We start from the raw sequence: 23047 nt of genomic DNA on the forward strand, positions 1-23047 counted from the left end.
TCCCCTCCCTCTCTCCCACGCCGGCCCCTCCCTCTCTCCCACGCCGCCCTTCCCTTTCTCCCACGCCATCCCCTCCCTCTCTCCCACGCCGGCCCCTCCCTCTCTCCCACGCCGTCCCCTCCCTCTCCCACGCCATCCCCTCCCTCTCTCCCACGCCGTCCCCTCCCTCTCTCCCACGCCATCCCCTCCCTCTATCCCACGCCATCCCCTCCCTCTCTCCCACGCCGCCCCCTCCCTCTCTCCCACGCCGCCCTTCCCTCTCTCCCACGCCGTCCCCTCTGTCTCTCCCACGCCGTCACCACCCTCTCTCCCACGCCGTCCCCTCCGTCTCTCCCACGCCGTCCCCTCCCTCCCTTGCTGTCCCCTCCCTCTCTCCCTCGCCGCCCCCCCCTCTCTCCCACGCTGTCCCCTCCCTCTCTCCCACGCTGTCCCCTCCCTCTCTCCCACACTGTCCCCTCCCTCTCTCCCACGCTGTCCCCTCCCTCTCTCCCTCGCCGTCCCCTCCCTCTCTCCCACTCTGTCCCCTCCCTCTCTCCCACGCTGTCCCCTCCCTCTCTCCCTCGCCGTCCCCTCCCTCTCTCCCACGCTGTCCCCTCCCTCTCTCCCACGCTGTCCCCTCCCTCTCTCCCTCGCCGTCCCCCCCCTCTCTCCCACGCTGTCCCCTCCCTCTCTCCCACGCTGTCCCCTCCCTCTCTCCCACACTGTCCCCTCCCTCTCTCCCACGCTGTCCCCTCCCTCTCTCCCTCGCTGTCCCCTCCCTCTCTCCCACTCTGTCCCCTCCCTCTCTCCCACGCTGTCCCCTCCCTCTCTCCCTCGCCGTCCCCTCCCTCTCTCCCTCGCCGTCCCCTCCCTCTCTCCCACTCTGTCCCCTCCCTCTCTCCCACGCTGTCACCTCCCTCTCTCCCATGCTGTCACCTCCCTCTCTCCCACGCTGTCACCTCCCTCTCTCCCACACCCTCCCCTCCCTCTCTCCCACACTGTCCCTTGCTTCCCACACTGTCCCCTCCCTCTCTCCCACGCCGTCCCCTCCCTCTCTCCCACGCCGCCCTTCCCTTTCTCCCACGCCATCCCCTCCCTCTCTCCCACGCCGTCCCTCCCTCTCTCCCACGCCTTCCCCTCCCTCTCTCCCACGCCGCTCTTCCCTCTCTCCCACGCCATCCGGTCCCTCTCCCCCACGCCGTCCCCTCCCTCTCTCCCACGCCATCCCGGCCCTTTCTACCACGCCGTCCCCTGCCTCTGTCCCACGCCGTCCCCTCCCTCTCTCCCACGCCGTCCCCTCTGTCTCTCCCACGCCGTCCCCTCCCTCCCTTGCTGTCCCGTCCCTCTCTCCCTCGCCGTCCCCTCCCTCTCTCCCACGCCGTCCCCTCCCTCTCTCCCACGCTGTCCCCTCCCTCTCTCCCACGTTGTCCCCTCCCTCTCTCCCACGCTGTCCCCTCCCTCTCTCCCTCGCCGTCCCCTCCCTCTCTTCCACTCTGTCCCCTCCCTCTCTCCCACGCTGTCACCGCCCTCTCTCGCACGCTGTCACCTCCCTCTCTCCCACACCCTCCCCTCCCTCCCTCCCACACTGTCCCCTCCCTCTCTCCCACACTGTCCCCTCCCTCTCTCCCACGCTGTCCCCTCCCTCTCTCCCACGCCGCCCCTCCCTCTCTCCCACACCATCCCCTCCCTCTCTCCCACGCCGCTCTTCCCTCTCTCCCACGCCATCCGGTCCCTCTCTCCCACGCCGTCCCCTCCCTCTCTGCCACGCCGTCCCCTCCCTCTCTCCCACGCCGTCCCCTCCCTTTCTCCCACGCTGTCCCCTCCCTCTCTCCCACGCCGTCCCCTCCCTCTCTCCCACGCCTTCCCCCCCGTCTCTCCCACGCCGTCCCCTCCCTCCATAGCTGTCCCGTCCCTCTCTCCCACGCCGTCCCTTCCCTCTCTCCCACGCCATCCCCTCCCTCTCTCCCACGCTGTCCCCTCCCTCTCTCCCACGTTGTCCCCTCCCTCTCTCCCACGCTGTCCCCTCCCTCTTTCCCTCGCCGTCCCCTCCCTCTCTTCCACTCTGTCCCCTCCCTCTCTCCCACGCCTTCCCCTCCCTCTCTCCCACGCCGCTCTTCCCTCTCTCCCACGCCATCCGGTCCCTCTCCCCCACGCCGTCCCCTCCCTCTCTCCCACGCCATCCCGGCCCTTTCTACCACGCCGTCCCCTGCCTCTGTCCCACGCCGTCCCCTCCCTCTCTCCCACGCCGTCCCCTCTGTCTCTCCCACGCCGTCCCCTCCCTCCCTTGCTGTCCCGTCCCTCTCTCCCTCGCCGTCCCCTCCCTCTCTCCCACGCCGTCCCCTCCCTCTCTCCCACGCTGTCCCCTCCCTCTCTCCCACGTTGTCCCCTCCCTCTCTCCCACGCTGTCCCCTCCCTCTCTCCCTCGCCGTCCCCTCCCTCTCTTCCACTCTGTCCCCTCCCTCTCTCCCACGCTGTCACCGCCCTCTCTCGCACGCTGTCACCTCCCTCTCTCCCACACCCTCCCCTCCCTCCCTCCCACACTGTCCCCTCCCTCTCTCCCACACTGTCCCCTCCCTCTCTCCCACGCTGTCCCCTCCCTCTCTCCCACGCCGCCCCTCCCTCTCTCCCACACCATCCCCTCCCTCTCTCCCACGCCGCTCTTCCCTCTCTCCCACGCCATCCGGTCCCTCTCTCCCACGCCGTCCCCTCCCTCTCTGCCACGCCGTCCCCTCCCTCTCTCCCACGCCGTCCCCTCCCTTTCTCCCACGCTGTCCCCTCCCTCTCTCCCACGCCGTCCCCTCCCTCTCTCCCACGCCTTCCCCCCCGTCTCTCCCACGCCGTCCCCTCCCTCCATAGCTGTCCCGTCCCTCTCTCCCACGCCGTCCCTTCCCTCTCTCCCACGCCATCCCCTCCCTCTCTCCCACGCTGTCCCCTCCCTCTCTCCCACGTTGTCCCCTCCCTCTCTCCCACGCTGTCCCCTCCCTCTTTCCCTCGCCGTCCCCTCCCTCTCTTCCACTCTGTCCCCTCCCTCTCTCCCACGCTGTCACCTCCCTCTCTCCCACGCTGTCACCTCCCTCTCTCCCACGCCGTCCCCTCCCTCCCTCCCACACTGTCCCCTCCCTCTCTCCCACACTGTCCCCTCCCTCTCTCCCACACTGTCCCCTCCCTCTCTCCCACGCTGTCCCCTCCCTCTCTCCCACGCTGTCCCCTCCCTCTCTCCCACGCTGTCCCCTCCCTCTCTGCCACGCTGTCCCCTCCTTCTCTCCCACACCGTCCCCTCCCTCTCTCCCACGCTGTCCCCTCCCTCTCTCCCTCTCTGCCATGCTGTCCCCTCCCTCTCTCCCACACCGTCCCCTCCCTCTCTCCCACGCTGTCTCCTCCCTCTCTCCCACGCTGTCTCCTCCCTCTCTCCCACGCTGTCCCCTCCCTCTCTGCCACGCTGTCCCCTCCCTCTCTCCCACACCATCCCCTCCGTCTCTCCCACGCTGTCTCCTCCCACTCTCCCACGCTGTCCCCTCCCTCTCTCCCACACTGTCCCCTCCCTCTCTCCCACGCTGTCCCCTCCCTCTCTCCCACGCTGTCTCCTCCCTCGCTCCCACGCTGTCTCCTCCCTCTCTCCCACACCGTCCCCTCCCTCTCTCCCACGCTGTCTCCTCCCACTCTCCCACGCTGTCCTCTCCCTCTCTCACGCTGTCTCCTCCCTCTCTCCCACGCTGTCCCCTCCCTCTCTCCCACACCATCCCCTCCCTCTCTCCCACGCTGTCTCCTCCCTCTCTCCCACGCTGTCCCCTCCCTCTCTCCCACGCTGTCCCCTCCCTCTCTGCCACGCTGTCCCCTCCCTCTCTCCCACACCGTCCCCTCCCTCTCTCCCACGCTGTCTCCTCCCTCTCTCCCACGCTGTCTCCTCCCTCTCTCCCACGCTGTCCCCTCCCTCTCTGCCACGCTGTCCCCTCCCTCTCTCCCACACCATCCCCTCCGTCTCTCCCACGCTGTCTCCTCCCACTCTCCCACGCTGTCCCCTCCCTCTCTCCCACACTGTCCCCTCCCTCTCTCCCACGCTGTCCCCTCCCTCTCTCCCACGCTGTCTCCTCCCTCTCTCCCACGCTGTCCCCTCCCTCTCTCCCACACCGTCCCCTCCCTCTCTCCCACGCTGTCTCCTCCCACTCTCCCACGCTGTCCCCTCCCTCTCTCCCACGCTGTCTCCTCCCTCTCTCCCACGCTGTCCCCTCCCTCTCTCCCACACCATCCCCTCCCTCTCTCCCATGCTGTCTCCTCCCTCTCTCCCACGCTGTCCCCTCCCTCTCTCCCTTTAAGATTCATGCTCCCTTCATTACATGACCAGGTCAGTCAATTAACTCAATGTCAGTGGCTGTAAAGGACTTGTGGACATGATTCCCCTGTGGGGTTTGTTTTCGCTCTGTCACACACACAGGGCTCTGCTCGCCCCCATCCCGCCCAGACCCACAGTCGTATTGACTGACGTGTGTTGCACTAAAGGTCAGCTTTCAGCCAGTACCAACTGTCCCCTCTGTTCCCCAGCTCTGAGTCGGCCTGGGTGGGATGAGGTGGGGAGGTGTGATGATGGGGGGATTTGGGTCACCCAGATGAACTAACAGAACTTGCTCTGGACACTTCAGATGGAGCCCGAGGGTCTGTCAGAGACCTGGTGGACGAGTGTGTCACTCACTGTCACAGCAGTGAGCTGATTCTAAGAATCTCTGTCCCTGTTTCTGTCCCAAATGTCTGAACTAAAGTCTGGGTTAGGGCCGTTGCGGTGACCATATTACCGACGGTCATGAGTCATGGACGCAGTAAAATTCCATGTGACCGTTGGGTCACAGTCATCTCATTTTATTCACTTTGGACATGCGTTGGTCGTACCCAACTCGCTAATGACCATCAGGTCCCTCAGGTCACCATCAGGTACCTACAGTAGGGCTCTATTGTCCCTCTAACCACTCTGACATCATTGCAAGTGCAATTGAAAATCACATCAGACACTTAACATCAAAACAGTATACTGCTTTTAAAAGTCACCTCCCTTTGATGAACAGCTGGTTGAAACTGAATGTAAAATATGGTTATTGTGGATGTTTAAAAGACTTACACAACGAAATGGCCAGCACTTTCTAAGGTGATGATTCATTCAACACACCCATATTAGAGCTCATGCATATGTCTATATATGAGCCCCATTTCATTCAGTTCATTATTAATAGGCTGACACATTACCTTTAGCTACAGAATATCTCACCACTGTGAGTTTCCATCTCTCCTGTCTCCAGTGCACAGAGTGGGGTGGAGTGGAATAGGTTTCAGTGTGAAAACATGTTACTATGTTCCCGAACAGATTTAACCTGGTTTCCCAAATGAAGCAGTGGATAGCTGCAGGAACAGGGTTGGAGAGCCCATGCATACTGAGTACTGGGTAGCAGGAACAGGGTTGGAGAGCCCATGGCATACTGAGTACTGGGTAGCAGGAACAGGGTTGGAGAGCCCATGGCATACTGAGTACTGGGTAGCAGGAACAGGGTTGGAGAGCCCATGGCATACTGAGTACTGGGTAGCAGGAACAGGGTTGGAGAGCCCATGGCATACTGAGTACTGGGTAGCAGGAACAGGGTTGGAGAGCCCATGGCATACTGAGTACTGGGTAGCAGGAACAGGGTTGGAGAGCCCATGGCATACTGAGTACTGGGTAGCAGGAACAGGGTTGGAGAGCCCATGGCATACTGAGTACTGGGTAGCAGGAACAGGGTTGGAGAGCCCATGGCATACTGAGTACTGGGTAGCAGGAACAGGGTTGGAGAGCCCATGGCATACTGAGTACTGGGTAGCAGGAACAGGGTTGGAGAGCCCATGGCATACTGAGTACTGGGTAGCAGGAACAGGGTTGGAGAGCCCATGGCATACTGAGTACTGAGTAGCAGGAACAGGGTTGGAGAGCCCATGGCATACTGAGTCCTGGGTAGCAGGAACAGGGTTGGAGAGCCCATGGCATACTGAGTACTGGGTAGCAGGAACAGGGTTGGAGAGCCCATGCATACTGAGTACTGGGTAACAGGAACAGGGTTGGAGAGCCCATGGCATACTGAGTACTGGGTAGCAGGAACAGGGTTGGAGAGCCCATGGCATACTGAGTACTGGGTAGCAGGAACAGGGTTGGAGAGCCCATGCATACTGAGCTTGGGTGGAATATCCCCTGTCACACAGCGAGAGGCTGCATGCTCCTCAAACAGTCGATGGTGAGTGGAGTGAAATAACAAACCAGTGGAAAAGCTGACTCCATTCACTATTCCAGTACATACACATGTCTTGTTTCCCCTGCCCCTGGTCCTGCCCATTTGGTAACGGGCCATTCTAAATCGAAACTCATTTGACATATGAGTAAAGACAAGATTAAAATGAGAATAGTGAGAATATGATCACTTGATGAGAGAGCAGCGTGTGCGCCCCGAGGCTAGCTTCCTTTTGCAACATCCTCAAATCGTCAATAGCCTATAGTCACATCATGCAGCCCATAGATGTTTTGATTTCTAAGTCATTCTGAGGTTTGTCTCATTCACAACTAACGTAACCAAATAACTAAATCTAGTGTATAGGTCCTGTTTCAAAGGATCACGTTTACGCTCAACGTAGCCACTTCATATGCACACTCACTCTGGAATGGGGAAAGGTTTGGTTATTATTTTATTCAGCTAAGTTCAATTATATTCTTCTTACTATAAAATAATGGCACGGGACTTAAATGAACAAGCCTCCAGCCTATGGCATGGAGCACAGCCAGATAACATACAGTAGACCAAGTCATATTCTGTTCTCCTGAAATACATTTTCTTCATATCCTGTTTCTTTAAACCTGACTAAAATAAATAACGGATTTATTATGATGGTGTATATTAAATAGATTTATTATACTATTTAAATGTGAATGTTCCAAAGATACACATCAGTGGCTTGTACGCATGGAGGCCTGGAGATGCTAAATGTGTTCATGTTAATTAACGGTCAATTACCGCATGACAACAACCGGCTGACAAAATGTAATGAACGCCACATCCCCAGCCTGGGTCCAGCCACACTGCTCTGCTCTCTTCCTAGAAGACCAGCAGCCGTTTCCAGACCAGCGCTGTGTCTCAACAAGACATTTCCATTAGCTTCTGTATTACCAGCCCCAGAACCCCCCCCCCCCCCCTCTAAGAGAAGGAGCACGTGGGAGCTACCAACACTTCTCCCCCAGTCCCTCTCACCATCCCACATGGCTGCATTAGCACACTTGAGTGGGCCTGTTGCTGGGCAGGGAGAGACGTGACATCCCTCGTTCCCTCTAGCCCAGCTCCCCAGCTTACCCTTGAAGGCGAGAGAGCAAGGCGAGGGGTGGTGCTGTGCTGAGGTGGGTGCAACCAGGGTGGTATGTGTTCCAGTGCTGACCTCCCACTTCATGAGATCGGCTTCGGTGACATTCGGATCAAGCGCTCGCTCCAGCTGCCTCCCCACCTCCCCCTGCCGCAGAGCCAGCTATAATGCCAAGCGAGTCCGATCACTTTAGCATCAAAATAGCGATCGCCCTGCCTCCCCCTTTCTCCCCTCCTGCTCTTCACCCCTGCTCCCCCTCCAGGGACTGAGAGTTGGATGATCGAGGTTCCCGTCATCCTTCACATTCCCAGCAGCGCTGAGGACAGAAGCGACTGTCCATACAGAAAACAGGGAGAGGCACAAAAAGGAAGAAGCTCCCAGACCCCCTCTAAAGGAGCTCCCCAAGCCACCGCTGACTTACACACAGTCCAGTACACAGACAAGACAGGCACAGATCTAGAGGACACACCAACCATTCCGCAGAAACATTCTGGAATATGCATTCCCAGCTTGCAGTATGGAAGCCTTGTGGAAAGCTTGACAGAAGAATGGGCAATAATAAACATTTCCACACTAGTGGAACTGAGTTCAGCAACTTAATAAAGCAATCTCCTTGTTTCCTATTTGGCTGATTCTCAAAGAGAAAAGAGTTATAGCGGTCAACAGTGTGTTTATGAAACTGAGAGAATGAGAAGGGAAAGGGTTTCTGATACAGAACATTTAGTTATCGCTGGCAAGTCTCCATCTATATTGGACCCAAATGACTCCGAACTACAGTATGCGCCGAACTACAGTATGCTCTGAACTACAGTATGCTCTGAACTACAGTATGCGCCGAACTACAGTATGCTCTGAACTACAGTATGCTCCGAACTACAGTATGCGCCGAACTACAGTATGCTCTGAACTACAGTATGCTCTGAACTACAGTATGCTCCGAACTACAGTATGCTCTGAACTACAGTATGCTCCGAACTACAGTATGCGCCGAACTACAGTATGCTCTGAACTACAGTATGCTCTGAACTACAGTATGCTCTGAACTACAATATGCTCCGAACTACAGTATGCTCTGAACTACAGTATGCTCTGAACTACAGTATGCTCTGAACTACAGTATGCTCCGAACTACAGTATGCTCTGAACTACAGTATGCTCTGAACTACAGTATGCTCTGAACTACACTCTGAGGTCCAGTTACAGGGCAGCCCAGTTCACATTAGTTTGCTGTTGTTGTTAACAGTTAAGTAAGCACCTCTAGGAACGACGGCAGTAATTCCAGCACAGAGAGGGAAGCATGCATAGGTCGGGAAGAAAATACAAATCGATAAATAAATCATTTAAATTGGCTTCTTTCTTTAGGCCTGTCCAAAATGTGTGACCCCTCCACTGTTAGCTATTCGACATGGCTGGCTTGGATCCCAGTCCAGTCGTGAGCAAATGAGGATGAACAAAAAAGGACCCTGTAACAGATGACATTCCTATATATCACAAACTAAACTATATTTAGTTTCCCCTTTAACCACTGTCCTCAGAAACCAGTTGTTTTCATAGAGGCTAAATATGATTCCTTTTCCTTTATTGACTTCTCAACTCTTCTTGGCCAGTACATCATCCTTTTCTGGCACTATGGTACACATTCTCTTCCCGGCAACAGTATGTTTGTTCAGGGCTGAATAGTACATCTTAAACTAGCATGGTTAGGTTGACGGGAGGGCAATTCTAAAATGTGGGAGAGACACACACTGATGCTTTTCTCTCGTCACTCTCGTCCTCCTCATGTTTATCACTGGTTAAAGTTAAGGGGGGTGGATGGCAGTCCACCACTGTGCAGTGTCAACAGAGAGAGCTGCTGTGACAGTCAGAATAGCCTCTCTTCCTTTTAATGTCTTTATCAGGGATGATGAGAGCTAGTCGAACTCCACTGGGGGGAGAGCGGCTAGCACTGAGCACGGCTCAGATATCTGGGTTAACATGCACATATTCATTTATATTCATGGCATTTATTAGATTACCCGTATATTTCTGAGGAGTACTCAGAGTGCCCCTGCTGTGATTAACATACTGTACTGCATTAAGCAACATGGGGCCGCAAGAATGAGAACTTGCTTATTCATGTTTAATGGAAGATAGAAGAAAAGACTGTTTTTCAGATGCAGCCTTGGTACAGTGAACATCTGACTTCAGGGTTGGGGTCAAATCCACACGGATTTGGAATATGTGGCAAAACATCTCTGTGAACAGCACTGGGATTTAATACTCGCATTCGATCTCAGATTCTTGCATTGAATGTGAGTTTAGCGAGGCATTCTGATCCCAACAGTCTTACAGTGATAATCATTCAAGTAAAAACATCATTCTGCCTCTCTGGGGTGTATGATGAGGTGTGAACCTATGGCTATCCCTCCCTCCCTCCCTCCTACGGTTTGAGCTGTAACAATGAGATAGCATTTCAGTGTGATGGTGCTCTGCAGGGATTATGGGCTCAGAGAGTTATTAAAGGCTTAGTGGCTGTGATTTCTCCTGGCCCACTATGGATGGCTGCAGTCACTCTGTGCCAAGCGGAAGGTCCCTGGCGTTCTAGCTACATCAGCCCTGTCCAACCTGCTGGCACACGGCTCCCTTTCCTTGGGAAGGTGTCAAAGGCAGGTGCAATGTCTCCCCATTCCTCTACTCCCTCTCCAACACCCATCAGTTCTGAGATATGATAATCACACACATGTACACATCCAAGATAATCACACACATGTACACATCCAAGATAATCACACACATGTACACATCCAAGATAATCACACACATGTACACATCCAAGATAATCACACACATGTACACATCCAAGATAATCACACACATGTACACATACAAGATAATCACACACATGTACACATACAAGATAATCACACACATGTACACATCCAATATAATCACACACATGTACACATCCAAGATAACTTACCATTCACAACATAGCTTTAAATCAAACCCATCTTTACATCAGAAGTTGATTTATGTGTTTCCCATGAGACCAATGCAGAGATTTATGGATTGTTCTTGAAACTGAGCTGCTTTCAATTAGCTGGCGGATTGCTCCACAATTAGTCTGACGATTCAGAACAATAGAATGGAATTAATCAGGCAAGAATTTAGGCCTTTGCCATTGTTCTCAATCTTCCCATGTTTACGTCCTGTATAGAGCTACAGAACAGGGATTCAAATCTAGCCATGATGATGTTATACGGTTTGGACATTTCCCTTCATCCCTTTTTCATCCCCAAAAAGTCCAACGGATTCAGACGTATGGAATTTGTAAATCATTGCAGAACAGGGTGGAGGGAGGTGGCTGTATATGTTAGGCCTAAAGCCAGTATCTAGTGAGTACAATATGAATCCAAACATCCAATTAGCTCAGACTGTTAGCAGAGCTTATCCCAGAGGTGACAGGCCCCAGACCACACACTGAACATACCAAGATATTAAACTGCTCTTACTGGACACAAACAACTGTTAGACTATTTTATTTTCTGGTGGGATCAGCATCCAGAAATGCTGTGATAGACACACATTTGTTATTTGACTATTATAGACTGTGTCTGTGTGGTGGTTGTGTATGCAGGGGCCTGTAATCGGCAGCTTGGTGCTCTGGCGCCTCTGGCTCCTGACCCAGCAGGAAGCAGCCAGGGAGTGCACGGACTCCAGCCAGCCAATTAGAGAGCAACGAGCATGGAGCATGCTGGGCCTAACAAGCTCCCTTTCCTCGACCTCCCTCACCTCTGTGGGACCCCGCTCGGGAAATACGAGGCGCTGGGAGCCACTGGAACGTCCCCCAGCACGCAGATCCCGCTGTGTGACCACAAGGTCTACAAACACATGCTGCCTGGAGTCCCATCACTTTTGACCGTTTTTACTCCCGACTGCCTGAGCCCAGCGCTGCTCAAGCTCTGCTGAGCCTCTCTCTCACAAACAATACACACATAACACACACCACAGGAGGCTGGTGGCACCTTAATTGGGGAGGACGGGCTTGTGGTAATGGATGGAGTGGAATACGTGGAATGGTATCAAATACACATGGTTTCCATGGTTTCCATGTGTTTGATGCCATGCCATTAGCTCCGTTCCAGACAGTATTATGAGCCGTCCTCCCCTCAGCAGCCTCCACTTATACACACAAGCACACACGCACACTCTCTGACACACGCACAGTGCACACACAGTGCACACACAGTGCACACACAGTCAGGAGGTTGCTAGATGTGCGCGTTCAGTTCTCCTCAGTGGTTCCTTGCAGTTTACTCTGGCTCAGCTCTATGTCTTCTTTCCAAGTCCTGCAGAATAGTAAATGGGATCCAAATGAATTGGCAGGATTTACGAGGCAGTGGGATAATTCTGAGACTGGGTAATGAGGTCAGCTACAGACTGTGGTGAGAGCTAATAGGGCTTGGCTTAAGGCCTAATTATTGCTTGTTTAACCAAAGCGACATCAGAGTGGTCAATCAAAGACTAAGCACACACCTGGAGGCCACTCCCACTCAGAGTGGACTGTGAGAGTCAGTAAAGAGAGGGAGAGATGTGTTTTTTCTATGTATTTTATATTCCTTAAGGATCCCCATTAGCTGTTGCCAAGGCAGCAGCTAATCTTCCTGGGGTCCAGCCAAATTAGGGCAGTTATACAATTTTAAAAACATTACAAGATTACATTCACAGATTTCACAACACACTAAGTGTGTGCCCTCAGGTCCCTACTCCACCACTACCACATATCTACAATACACAATCCATGTGTACGTGTGTGTATAGTGCGTATGTTATCGTGTGTTTGTATGCATGTGTCTGTGTCTATGTTTGTGTTGCTTCACAGTCCCCACTCTTCCATGAGGTGTATTTTTACCTGTTTTTTCAATCTGATTCTACTGCTGCATCAGTTACCTGATGTGGAATAGAGTTCCATGTAGTCGTGGCTCTATGTAGTACTGTGCATCTCCCATAGTCTGTTCTGGACTTCGGGACTGTGAAGAGACCTCTGGTGGCATCTCTTGTGGGGTATGCATGGGTGTCTGAGCTGTGTGCCACTAGTTCAAACAGACAGCTTGGTGCATTCAATATGTCAATACTGCTCAAATACAAGTAGTGATTAAGTCAATCTCTCCTCCACTTTGAGCCAGGAGAGACTGACATCCATATTATTCATGTTAGCTTTTTGTGTACATCCAAGGGCCAGCCGTGTTGCCCTGATCTGAGCCAATTGCAATTGTCCTTGTGGCCACACGACTGAACAATAGTCCAGCGACACAACTAGAGCCTGTAGGACCTGCCTTGTTGATAGCGCTGTTGAGAAGGTTGAGCAACGCTTTATTATGGACAGACTTCTCCCCATCTTAGCTAATGTTGTATCAATATGTTTTGACCATGACAGTTTACAATCCAGGGTTACTCCAAGCAGTTTAGTCACCTCAACTTCTCAAGCTCAATTTCCACATTATTTATTACAAGATTTAGTTGAGGTTTAGGGCTTAGTTAATGATCATTTTGTTTTGGTTGAAATGCACCATAATCCCAAAACCACACCCATATACTACCCACTCTAATCAAATAAAAAAGGAGCCAGCAATCCATTACTCCAACACTTCAACCCCTCTTCTCCTTCCTCGTCCTCGTCCTTCTCTATGTCCTGTCATTTGGTCTCTCCAAAAACTGGACATATGTGAGTTCAGTGCTGGCAATCAGGAGGCTGAGTTCATCAGGAAGAAATTAGCCAGCCGCTCGGCAGGGCTCTCTCCCATTGGCTAGTCACACGGCCCGCTCCGTTTGAGGGCACCCCAGACATTCCTGCGGATAATCTTTTCCATTCCTCCGCTCAGCTCCGCGAGGACAGACCAAATCACAGCACAAGGCCTGCATTGTGAGGGCCTTTCAAAAAGCCCTGTTTTAAAGCTCTCTTGTACTCTCACTTCACATAACACATTGCCCAAAACCCTTTTTTTCCTCTCAGCTTTTTTGGGGGGTCTCTTTAAAAATAAATAACAAAATGATTGCTTTTAAAATGATCTCTGGAAAAGAAAAAAGCCCTGAATACTGTTTCTCACGGTCTCTTTCCAGTAAGGGTTTGTTTTTGAAAACTCAAAACAATGTGAAACCCCTGAAACCAGAGCGTGGCCACATCACTGTGCTGCCGGGAGTTCAGGACATCATCGCTGGAGTCGACTCCCCGGGCGAGGCCAACCAACCTTCCCAGAATCCTCTGCTACGTCTTCACTCAGCCCCCCTTGTCCTCCACAGCAGCTTGTCATTGTGGCTATGGCCGGGAGGCCGAGGGACAGGATTAGAGGACAATCCCACCGATGTGCGGACGGGCTAGGATGGGTGTGTGTGCTGGATGTGGTGATGAGAGATTTACAGAAACACATTCCATAATTAGATCCATGATTATGACTCTGGGTATAAAGGACCGACTCTAGCTAGGCTGTACATACTACTGATCCTCTCTGTGACTAAAACCACAATGCTGCTTTCACACTCTCTCTCTCTCTCTCTCTCTCTCTCTCTCTCTCTCTCTCTCTCTCTCTCTCTCTCCTCTGAGCAGCTAGGCCAGGGAACACCACTGAACTTGCAAAATAGCGAAACACTTAAAAGATAAGAAAACACAATCTGACCGTCTCGCACATTCCCGTCACGTCACTTGTCAGTAACGTTCCGTCAATTTATTTTAGTAACTGAGCAAATGTTAGGTCTGCTGAGGCTGTATCTGCTTTAAGTTGCAGTTTTAACAGTGGCCAAGTAGGCTACTGTGCCTAATTCATAATAACGTAGGCCTACCAAAGTGGTCAACCATCAAAAACAATGGAGAAAATGCATCCCATAACTTATTAACATTGAAATAGCTGTTCTATCATTCAGCCGACAGTAGCAGTGTGATATTCAAGGTAGGCCTACATACCATGGGATTTCTGAAAAAAACCTGCAGGTCCTTCTGACAAGGTGACTGAAAATGTTGTGTTGTTTGCTGCAAGAAACCACTTTTCAAAATAAAATGCATTATTATTCCCATACCCTTATTACAGAGAATCAGACAAATGATGTTACCCTCTGCCTATTGGCTACTTAGCTTATTCAAGCCTGTATCAAAATACAACAATGCCCCTTTAAGACAAAAAAAGCTCTGGCTTTTCATCAAGTCTAGAAATGTACACATGTTGTGCTCTTGTAGGAAACAACCACTCCCCCATTGCTGACTACAAATGATCTATAACTGGGCTAATAACTCTTTAACTAGCAAAGGATATGAACAAAATGTGCACACGTGCCTACGTTCAACTCTCACTTTGATCTCAAAACAAGCGCATCTACTTACGACCACTCATGCTGCAAACAGTCCAGTTAACAGTAAACGGCACAGATCCATATGTGGCAATGGTCTATTTGCATATAGGCCTACTGCAGCTCTGATTGGTTATGCCGCACCGGTCTGTGTCATGTGTGTCAATGCAATAGAATCCTTCTCTGATGCTTTCCTCCTACAACATCTCGTGCATGATTGGTTTTGTTTCGGTATGCAGCATTGAAAGTGGCTAAAATTGACTTGATTCCATCACGATTGCCACAGTAATGGACACGTTGATAGTGTTAACTAACGGGGAAGACTCGAGAGAGAGAGAGAGAGAGAGAGAGAGAGAGAGAGAGAGAGAGAGAGAGAGAGAGAGAGAGAGAGAGAGAGAGAGAGAGAGAGAGAGAGAGAGAGAGAGAGAGAGAGAGAGAGAGAGAGAGAGAGAGAGAGAGAGAGAGAGAGAGAGAGAGAGAGAGAGAGAGAGAGAGTTGAGTGAAGTTCTATCTCGTTTGTCTCTTCCTGTGATATTTCTTCTACGCAGTAGTCCTGGGAGAGCTGCCCGGCAGCGCGCAGTTCAGAGGGAACATTACTAAATCAACCCAGGCAAAGATAACTATTTAATGTGGTCGTGGCTTGAAATAAGGAAAAAGTTAAAGTAGAAACATTGACCTTTGACACAGTCCTATACAGTAACAGTAACCACTTATAGAGTTGGTGTGCTAGAAAAATATTGAATTGCACAGGAAACGTGCCCACCATCACTGGGTTCTGACAGTCCAAAATGTGCCCATCAATGACACCAGCCCTGCAACACACAACCATGAGGGAGAACAAACTAACTGTGTCTCCACCTCACAGATCGTGCTGAGACGTGTCCGTGAAAAAGTATGTGTGGGGGAGAGAGAGAGACAGAGAGGGTAGTGGGTTCTTGTTCTGCCTGGCTATTGCTTTTCTACAGTCCCTTTTGTTCAATATTGTTCTATTGTCAGACCCTTTGAATACACACGGCCCCCTTCATTCACATGTTCTGCATTGACAGTTGCAAGTGTAAGGTGGTCTAGGTCAGGGGTTCCCAAACCTTTTCACTCAGGCCCCCCTTTCAGCATGTTCAAGCACTGTCCATGACAAACTATGGTACTGGTACTCCCTGTATATAGCTCCACATTGGTCTGGTACTGGTACTCCCTGTATATAGCTCCACATTGGTCTGGTACTGGTACTCCCTGTATATAGCTCCACATTGATCTGGTACTCCCTGTATATAGCTCCACATTGATCTGGTACTGGTACGCCCTGTATATAGCTCCACATTGGTCTGGTACTGGTACTCCCTGTATATAGCTCCACATTGGTCTGGTACTCCCTGTATATAGCTCCACATTGATCTGGTACTCCCTGTATATAGCTCCACATTGGTCTGGTACTGGTACTCCCTGTATATAGCTCCACATTGGTCTGGTACTGGTACTCCCTGTATATAGCTCCACATTGATCTGGTACTGGTACTCCCTGTATATAGCTCCACATTGATCTGGTACTCCCTGTATATATCTCCACATTGATCTGGTACTGGTACTCCCTGTATATAGCTCCACATTGATCTGGTACTCCCTGTATATATCTCCACATTGATCTGGTACTGGTACTCCCTGGTACTCCCGGGGCGGGAGTGGTTAGAGCGTTGGACTAGTAACCGGAAGGTTGCAAGTTCAAACCCCCGAGCTGACAATCTGTCGTTCTGCCCCTGAACAGGCAGTTAACCCACTGTTCCTAGGCCGTCATTGTAAATAAGAATTTGTTCTTAACTGACTTGCCTAGTTAAATAAAGGTAAAATAAATAAATAAAAAATATAGCTCCACATTGATCTGGTACTCCCTGTATATAGCTCCACATTGATCTGGTACTGGTACTCCCTGTATATAGCTCCACATTGATCTGGTACTGGTACTCCCTGTATATAGCTCCACATTGATCTGGTACTGGTACTTCCTGTATATAGCTCCACATTGGTCTGGTACTGGTACTCCCTGTATATAGCTCCACATTGATCTGGTACTGGTACTCCCTGTATATAGCTCCACATTGATCTGGTACTGGTACTCCCTGTATATAGCTCCACATTGATCTGGTACTGGTACTCTCTGTGTATAGCTCCACATTGATTTGGTACTGGTACTTCCTGTATATAGTTCCACATTGATCTGGTACTGGTACTTCCTGTATATAGTTCCACATTGATCTGGTACTGGTACTTCCTGTATATAGTTCCACATTGATCTGGTACTGGTACTTCCTGTATATAGCTCCACATTGGTCTGGTACTGGTACTCCCTGTATATAGCTCCACATTGATCTGGTACTGGTACTCCCTGTATATAGCTCCACATTGATCTGGTACTGGTACTCCCTGTATATAGCTCCACATTGGTCTGGTACTGGTACTCCCTGTATATAGCTCCACATTGATCTGGTACTGGTACTCCCTGTATATAGCTCCACATTGGTCTGGTACTGGTACTCCCTGTATATAGCTCCACATTGATCTGGTACTGGTACTCCCTGTATATAGCTCCACATTGATCTGGTACTGGTACTCCCTGTATATAGCTCCACATTGGTCTGGTACTGGTACTCCCTGTATATAGCTCCACATTGGTCTGGTACTGGTACTTCCTGTATATAGCTCCACATTGATCTGGTACTGGTACTCCCTGTATATAGCTCCACATTGATCTGGTACTGGTACTCCCTGTATATAGCTCCACATTGATCTGGTACTCCCTGTATAAATCTCTATATTGATCTGGTACTGGTACTCTTTGTATATAGCTCCACATTGATCTGGTACTGGTACTCCCTGTATATAGCTCCACATTGATCTGGTACTGGTACTCCCTGTATATAGCTCCACATTGATCTGGTACTGGTACTCCCTGTATATAGCTCCACATTGATCTGGTACTCCCTGTATATAGCTCCACATTGATCTGGTACTGGTACTCTTTGTATATAGCTCCACATTGATCTGGTACTCCCTGTATAAATCTCTATATTGATCTGGTACTGGTACTTTCTGCATTGACAGTTGCAAGTTGCAAGTAAGGTGGTCTAGGTCAGGGGTTCCCAAACCTTTTCACTCAGGCCCCCCTTTCAGCATGTTCAAGCACTGTCCATGACAAACTATGGTACTGGTTGATCTGGTACTGGTACTTCCTGTATATATCTCCACATTGATCTGGTACTGGTACTTCCTGTATATATCTCCACATTGATCTGGTACTGGTACTTCCTGTATATATCTCCACATTGATCTGGTACTAGTACTTCCTGTATATAGCTCCACATTGATCTGGTACTGGTACGTCCTGTATATACCTCCACATTGATCTGGTACTGATACTTCCTGTAAAAATCTCTACATTGATCTGGTACTGGTACTTCCTGTATATATCTCCACATTGATCTGGTACTGGTACTTCCTGTATATATCTCCACATTGATCTGGTACTGGTACTTCCTGTATATATCTCCACATTGATCTGGTACTGGTACTTCCTGTATATATCTCCACATTGATCTGGTACTGGTACTTCCTGTATATATCTCCACATTGATCTGGTACTGGTACTTCCTTTATATAGCTCCACATTGATCTGGTACTAGTACTTCCTGTATATAGCTCCACATTGATCTGGTACTGGTACTTCCTGTATATAGCTCCATTCTTGTGTAATTTATTATTCTTGTCTTACTATTTTTTAAACTCTGCATTGTTGAGAAGGGCTGATAAACAAGCATTTCACGGTAAAGTCTACACCAGTTGTATTCGGCGCATGTGACAAATTCGATTTTCAAAACAACCTTTCAAAGTTGTGAAGCTAAAACAGGGCTTTGTCTGTGAAGTTCCACATAGAACAAAATCACACTAATGTACCACTCTTCTCTCCTGTAAATTCATCCAAGGTGCCACTGTTTGGGTGTTGTCGTCTCGTCCCCTTTGTCCGAGACATGTTCCCCTCACATGACATGGGTGTTAAGTTACAACAAGCACTCAGTCACAAGTCTTCCTCTCCCAGCCAATGAAGCCACCAGCAGGGTAGGCACACGTACAGCAACAACACAGCAACAGCACAGTACAGTCCCTCAATCCCCACATACCAGAGGGTCAGGTTCAGAATGCACTGCTACGCTGACCTCACCTGACCCGGCTGCCCTAGCAGAGAAAACGGAGGTGATGAGAGCAGAGGCCTGTCTCATAGCACCACTGTTAACATGTCCATCACCGGGCCTCCACGTGCAAAGAATACATGAATCATCAGGCTGACTGACTGACTGGCTGAACCCTGCATGGAAACAACATTTCTGGCTCTGACAGCTCTACACCTCAGGGTGGGTGTGTGTGTGTAGCTATGGAACGGAACAAGCAACATCTTGCATTGTGGATATACTGCTTTGACATGGCATGTTCAGACATTCAAATTTGCTACACTAAATGCTCCTACTACCAGGAATTGTATGTTTATCTCACCAAATAAAACAATTTATACAGTATGTAAAATGTACTGTATAATACACTGTAACTATATACTATTTCTATCCATTGGCAAATCTTAGCTCATACTTATTTGATACAGGTGTCTTCCCAGGTGCGGAGTCTGCCATGACGGGGAAGATGGCGAGGGGATGTGGAGATGGCGTTGAGTGTTACCTGTAGATATCCGGGGGTGGTGGAGGTGACACATGCCAGTGAAACAGGAGCAGGCCTCCCCCGAGCGTCCTCGCTGGGGGGGCGGAACCAGCGAGCACTGGGGCTTCAGGAACCCTGCAGAGGGAGGGAGAGGGAAGGAGAGAGGGAGTCTGTTAGAACAGCCAGACAGGATGATGACGATACATTGTTTTGACATTAACAGAGAGAAAGCTGAGATGAGGGTTGCTGGTACTGAACATGGTGAAGGGTGCTGCCTGGATAGGCCTGTCGATACAGATTACAAGTTGCCCTTTATGGTAACAGAGAGGGGATGAGGGAAGATTTTAAGGATCTCTGCTGTACCCGTCATCTCTGACCGGCCTCCCTCCCACCAGCAGGTTACACATCCATCTCCCCTGTCACATGGAGACCCAGCAACCTCTCACATTTAGAGCACTGTGTCTCTGTGACCCTCTAACCCAGAAGATGAGGATAGCTCAGAGCTCCATGTCAGCTTCATGGCCATGCCCAGGGTCAGGTGACCAGGAGAAGCAACCGCCCGCGTGAGGCTGGTTAGGAGGCTAGGCAGGGGTGGAGAGGCATGGAGCTGGGGCTAGGAAATCTGTGTGGGCAAAATGCCAAATGGCAGGGATGCCTGGAGGGTCTGGGGTGGGGGCATCTTGCTGTCTGTCTCCGAGGTCACCAGGGTCAGACTCAATAGGGAAGTCATTATCTCGCACAATGGGTGACTGAATGCTCTGAACCCCCGCTAGTCCGGCCATTCCCATTTCATTCCACACCATCCTGTATATGTCTACACATGACATGATGAGTTGAACAGAAAAAGAAGTAGGTAGGCGAGACAGAAAACCCGTAGAGATAGTATATTGACAGTGTCAAAACAACCAATATCAACTGAAAGCCCCATCACAGTCAGTACATCAACCAGAGCTCCGTTTCTGACCTTTGAAATCCACTTTGACCCAATGAATAGCATCAGAAAAGGCATGTATTTCTGTGACTGACATGGCAGGCTTGGCAGCCTCTAGAGAAAAAAGTCAGTCAGTGGAGGATTTACCAAGCCATTATCGACTGGGAGGAGTACATGAGAATCTCATTGGCATCATCAGAGCTCCTCAAATCCTGACTTTATTATTTTCTTCATGAGGACCATTAGATTTCCAGCAGATATTAAGAGCGTTGGTCAGAGAAGCCCCCCCTGCTCTGCTCTGCTCTGCTCTGTTCTGTTCTGTTCTGCTCTGTTCCGAGCCCAATATAGCTCCTTTATTTGGTCCATGAAAAACATGTCACTCCAGATGAACTCATCCAATGACATTTAAAACAGGCACAGTGATATTGAATTAGTTCCCCATGATAAGCCATCTGGGATGTTGACGCTTTGGTCAGGAGTGTGTGTGTAGTGTGTGTGAGTGCGCTTGCATGTGTGTGGGTTGCTGCATGCATGTGTGTGTGTGTGTGTGTGTGTGTGTGTGTGTGTGTGTGTGTGTGTGTGTGTGTGTGTGTGTGTGTGTGCATTACTGCGTGCGTGCATGCGTGTGTATGTTCTAAGGAGAGGGGTGGGCTGTGCATGTCAAGCACATTCCTCAGCCATTTGATTAGAATAATAGAATAATCCAAATGCCAGCGATGCATATGGAGCATCAAGCCCAGACCTGTATGAACAAACGCAGACAAGCTGAGATCCTCTTAAACAGGCTCAATTAGAGGCATGGCCGATTAATTAGGGCCGATTTCAAGTTTTCATAACAATCGGTAATCTGCCTTTTTGGACGCCGATTATGACCGATTACATTGCAATTCCCGAAGAGACTGCGTGGCAGGCTGAGTGTAGCATCAAAAGGACCTTATGGCTGCAAGGAGCCAAGGTAAGTTTCTAGCTAGCATTAAACTTATCTTATAAAAAACAATCAATCTTCACATAATCACTAGTTAACTACACATGGTTGATGATATTACTAGGTTAACTAGCTTGTTCTGCGTTGCATAACAAGTGTTTATCATCGAATCACAGCCTATTTCAACTTGATGATTTAACAAAAGCTAATTAGCGAAAAAAGCACAATTGTTGCTATAATGTAGCTAACCATAAACATCAATGCCTTTCTTAAAATCAATACACAAGTATATATTTTTAAACCTGCATATGTAGTTAAAATAAATTAATGTTAACAGGCAATATTAACTATGGAAATTGTGTCACTTCTCTTGCGTTCCGTGCAAGCACAGTCAGGATATATGCAGCAGTTTGGGCCGTCTGGCTCGTTGCAAACTGTTGAAAGGCCATTTGCCAGAATTTTACATAATTATGACATAACATTGAAGGTTGTGCAATGTAACAGCAATATTTAGACTTATGGATGCCACCCGTTTGACAAAATATGGAACGGTTCCGTATTTCACTGAAAGAATAAACGTTTTGTTTTCGAAATGAGAGTTTCCGGATTTGACCATATTAATGACCAAAGCCTCGTATTTCTGTATGTTTATTATATTATAATTAAGTCTATGATTTGATATTTGATAGAGCTGTCTGACTGAGCGGTGGTAGGCAGCAGCAGGCTCGTAAGCATTCATTTAAACAGCAGCTCTTAGCAATGTGGGATGCACAGCGCTGTTTATGACTTCAAGCCTATCAACTCCCGAGATTACTCTGGCAATACTAAAGTGCCTATAAGAACATCCAATAGTCAAAGGTATATGAAATACAAATGGCATAGAGAGAAATAGTCATATAATTCCTATAATAACTACAACCTAAAACTTCTTACCTGGGAATATTGAAGACTCATGTTAAAAGGAACCACCAGCTTTCATAGGTTCTCATGTTCTGAGCAAGGAACTTAAACGTTAGCTTTTTTACATGGCACATATTACACTTTTACTTTTTTTTCCAACACTATATTTTTGCATTATAAGTTAAAATAAGTGTTCATTGTTCATTCAGTATTGTTGTAATTGTCATTTATTACAAATATATATATAAAAATCGCAGATTAATCGGTATCTGCTCTTTTTTTGGTCCTCCAATAATCGGTAACGGTATCGGCATTGAAAAATAAGAATCGGTCGACCTCTAGTCTCATTTAAATAAAACAGACATGAAGACTGCTCACTTACTGCTCACTTAGAAGCAGAATTTGTTTTGAAGAATAAACATGTTTGAAAGGAGAAGAAGTTGATATGTCACCCTGTTTGTCTGATACTTTCACTGTTGTCACATTCTAAAGGTATTAGCAAGAAGTATAACAAACTTTTTCGCCCACGTTAAAATGAAGTTCGGGACACATAACGGGTTGTTTGGGACACATAATCTGTATAAATGTATACATTTTAATGCTCAGTAAAATGGTTCTGCAAGTAAACTAAAACCACACATAGATGGTCCATCAAATCTACCCCACCACACTTTCCCTGTCTCCTCTGAGAGCACAGCAGCAGCAAAATCCTGGTTGGACAATGACACATGCCATAGGGCTCCGAGCCATGTCACTGAACATTACCAAGTTAGCATATGAGCTAAGGCTCCCAGTCAAGTTCGACTTTTCCAAAATCAGGTGTAAACCAAGTAGACAGGGGCCAAAAACAACACTCCGCTAGCCATCCACTGGAATAATCTTCCCACGGGACACAGTAAAGCTACAGTATGTCATTCAAATGCTGGGAATGTTACCTAAAGCTG

The 23047-nt window shown here is 49.6% G+C and overlaps 1 protein-coding gene across 4 annotated transcripts in view; it reads right to left on the minus strand.

The window, feature by feature from the left end:
• Positions 1-23047, minus strand: part of LOC110509348 (retinoic acid receptor RXR-alpha-A) — a 146003-nt gene that overhangs the window by 92409 nt on the left and 30547 nt on the right. For 2 of the 4 annotated variants that reach the window (XM_036967462.2, XM_036967460.2), the window contains exon 2: positions 19282-19482. In XM_036967462.2, the coding sequence (XP_036823357.2) occupies positions 19282-19482 (201 nt within the window). The remainder of the gene's footprint in view (positions 1-19281; positions 19483-23047) is intronic. The other 2 variants (XM_090226844.1, XM_090226843.1) reach the window with 1 other exon arrangement.

This window comes from Oncorhynchus mykiss, chromosome 29 (assembly GCF_057628025.1).
Source record: "Oncorhynchus mykiss isolate SJ-2025 chromosome 29, ASM5762802v1, whole genome shotgun sequence".
In the NCBI taxonomy this organism is placed as follows: Eukaryota; Metazoa; Chordata; class Actinopteri; order Salmoniformes; family Salmonidae; genus Oncorhynchus; species Oncorhynchus mykiss.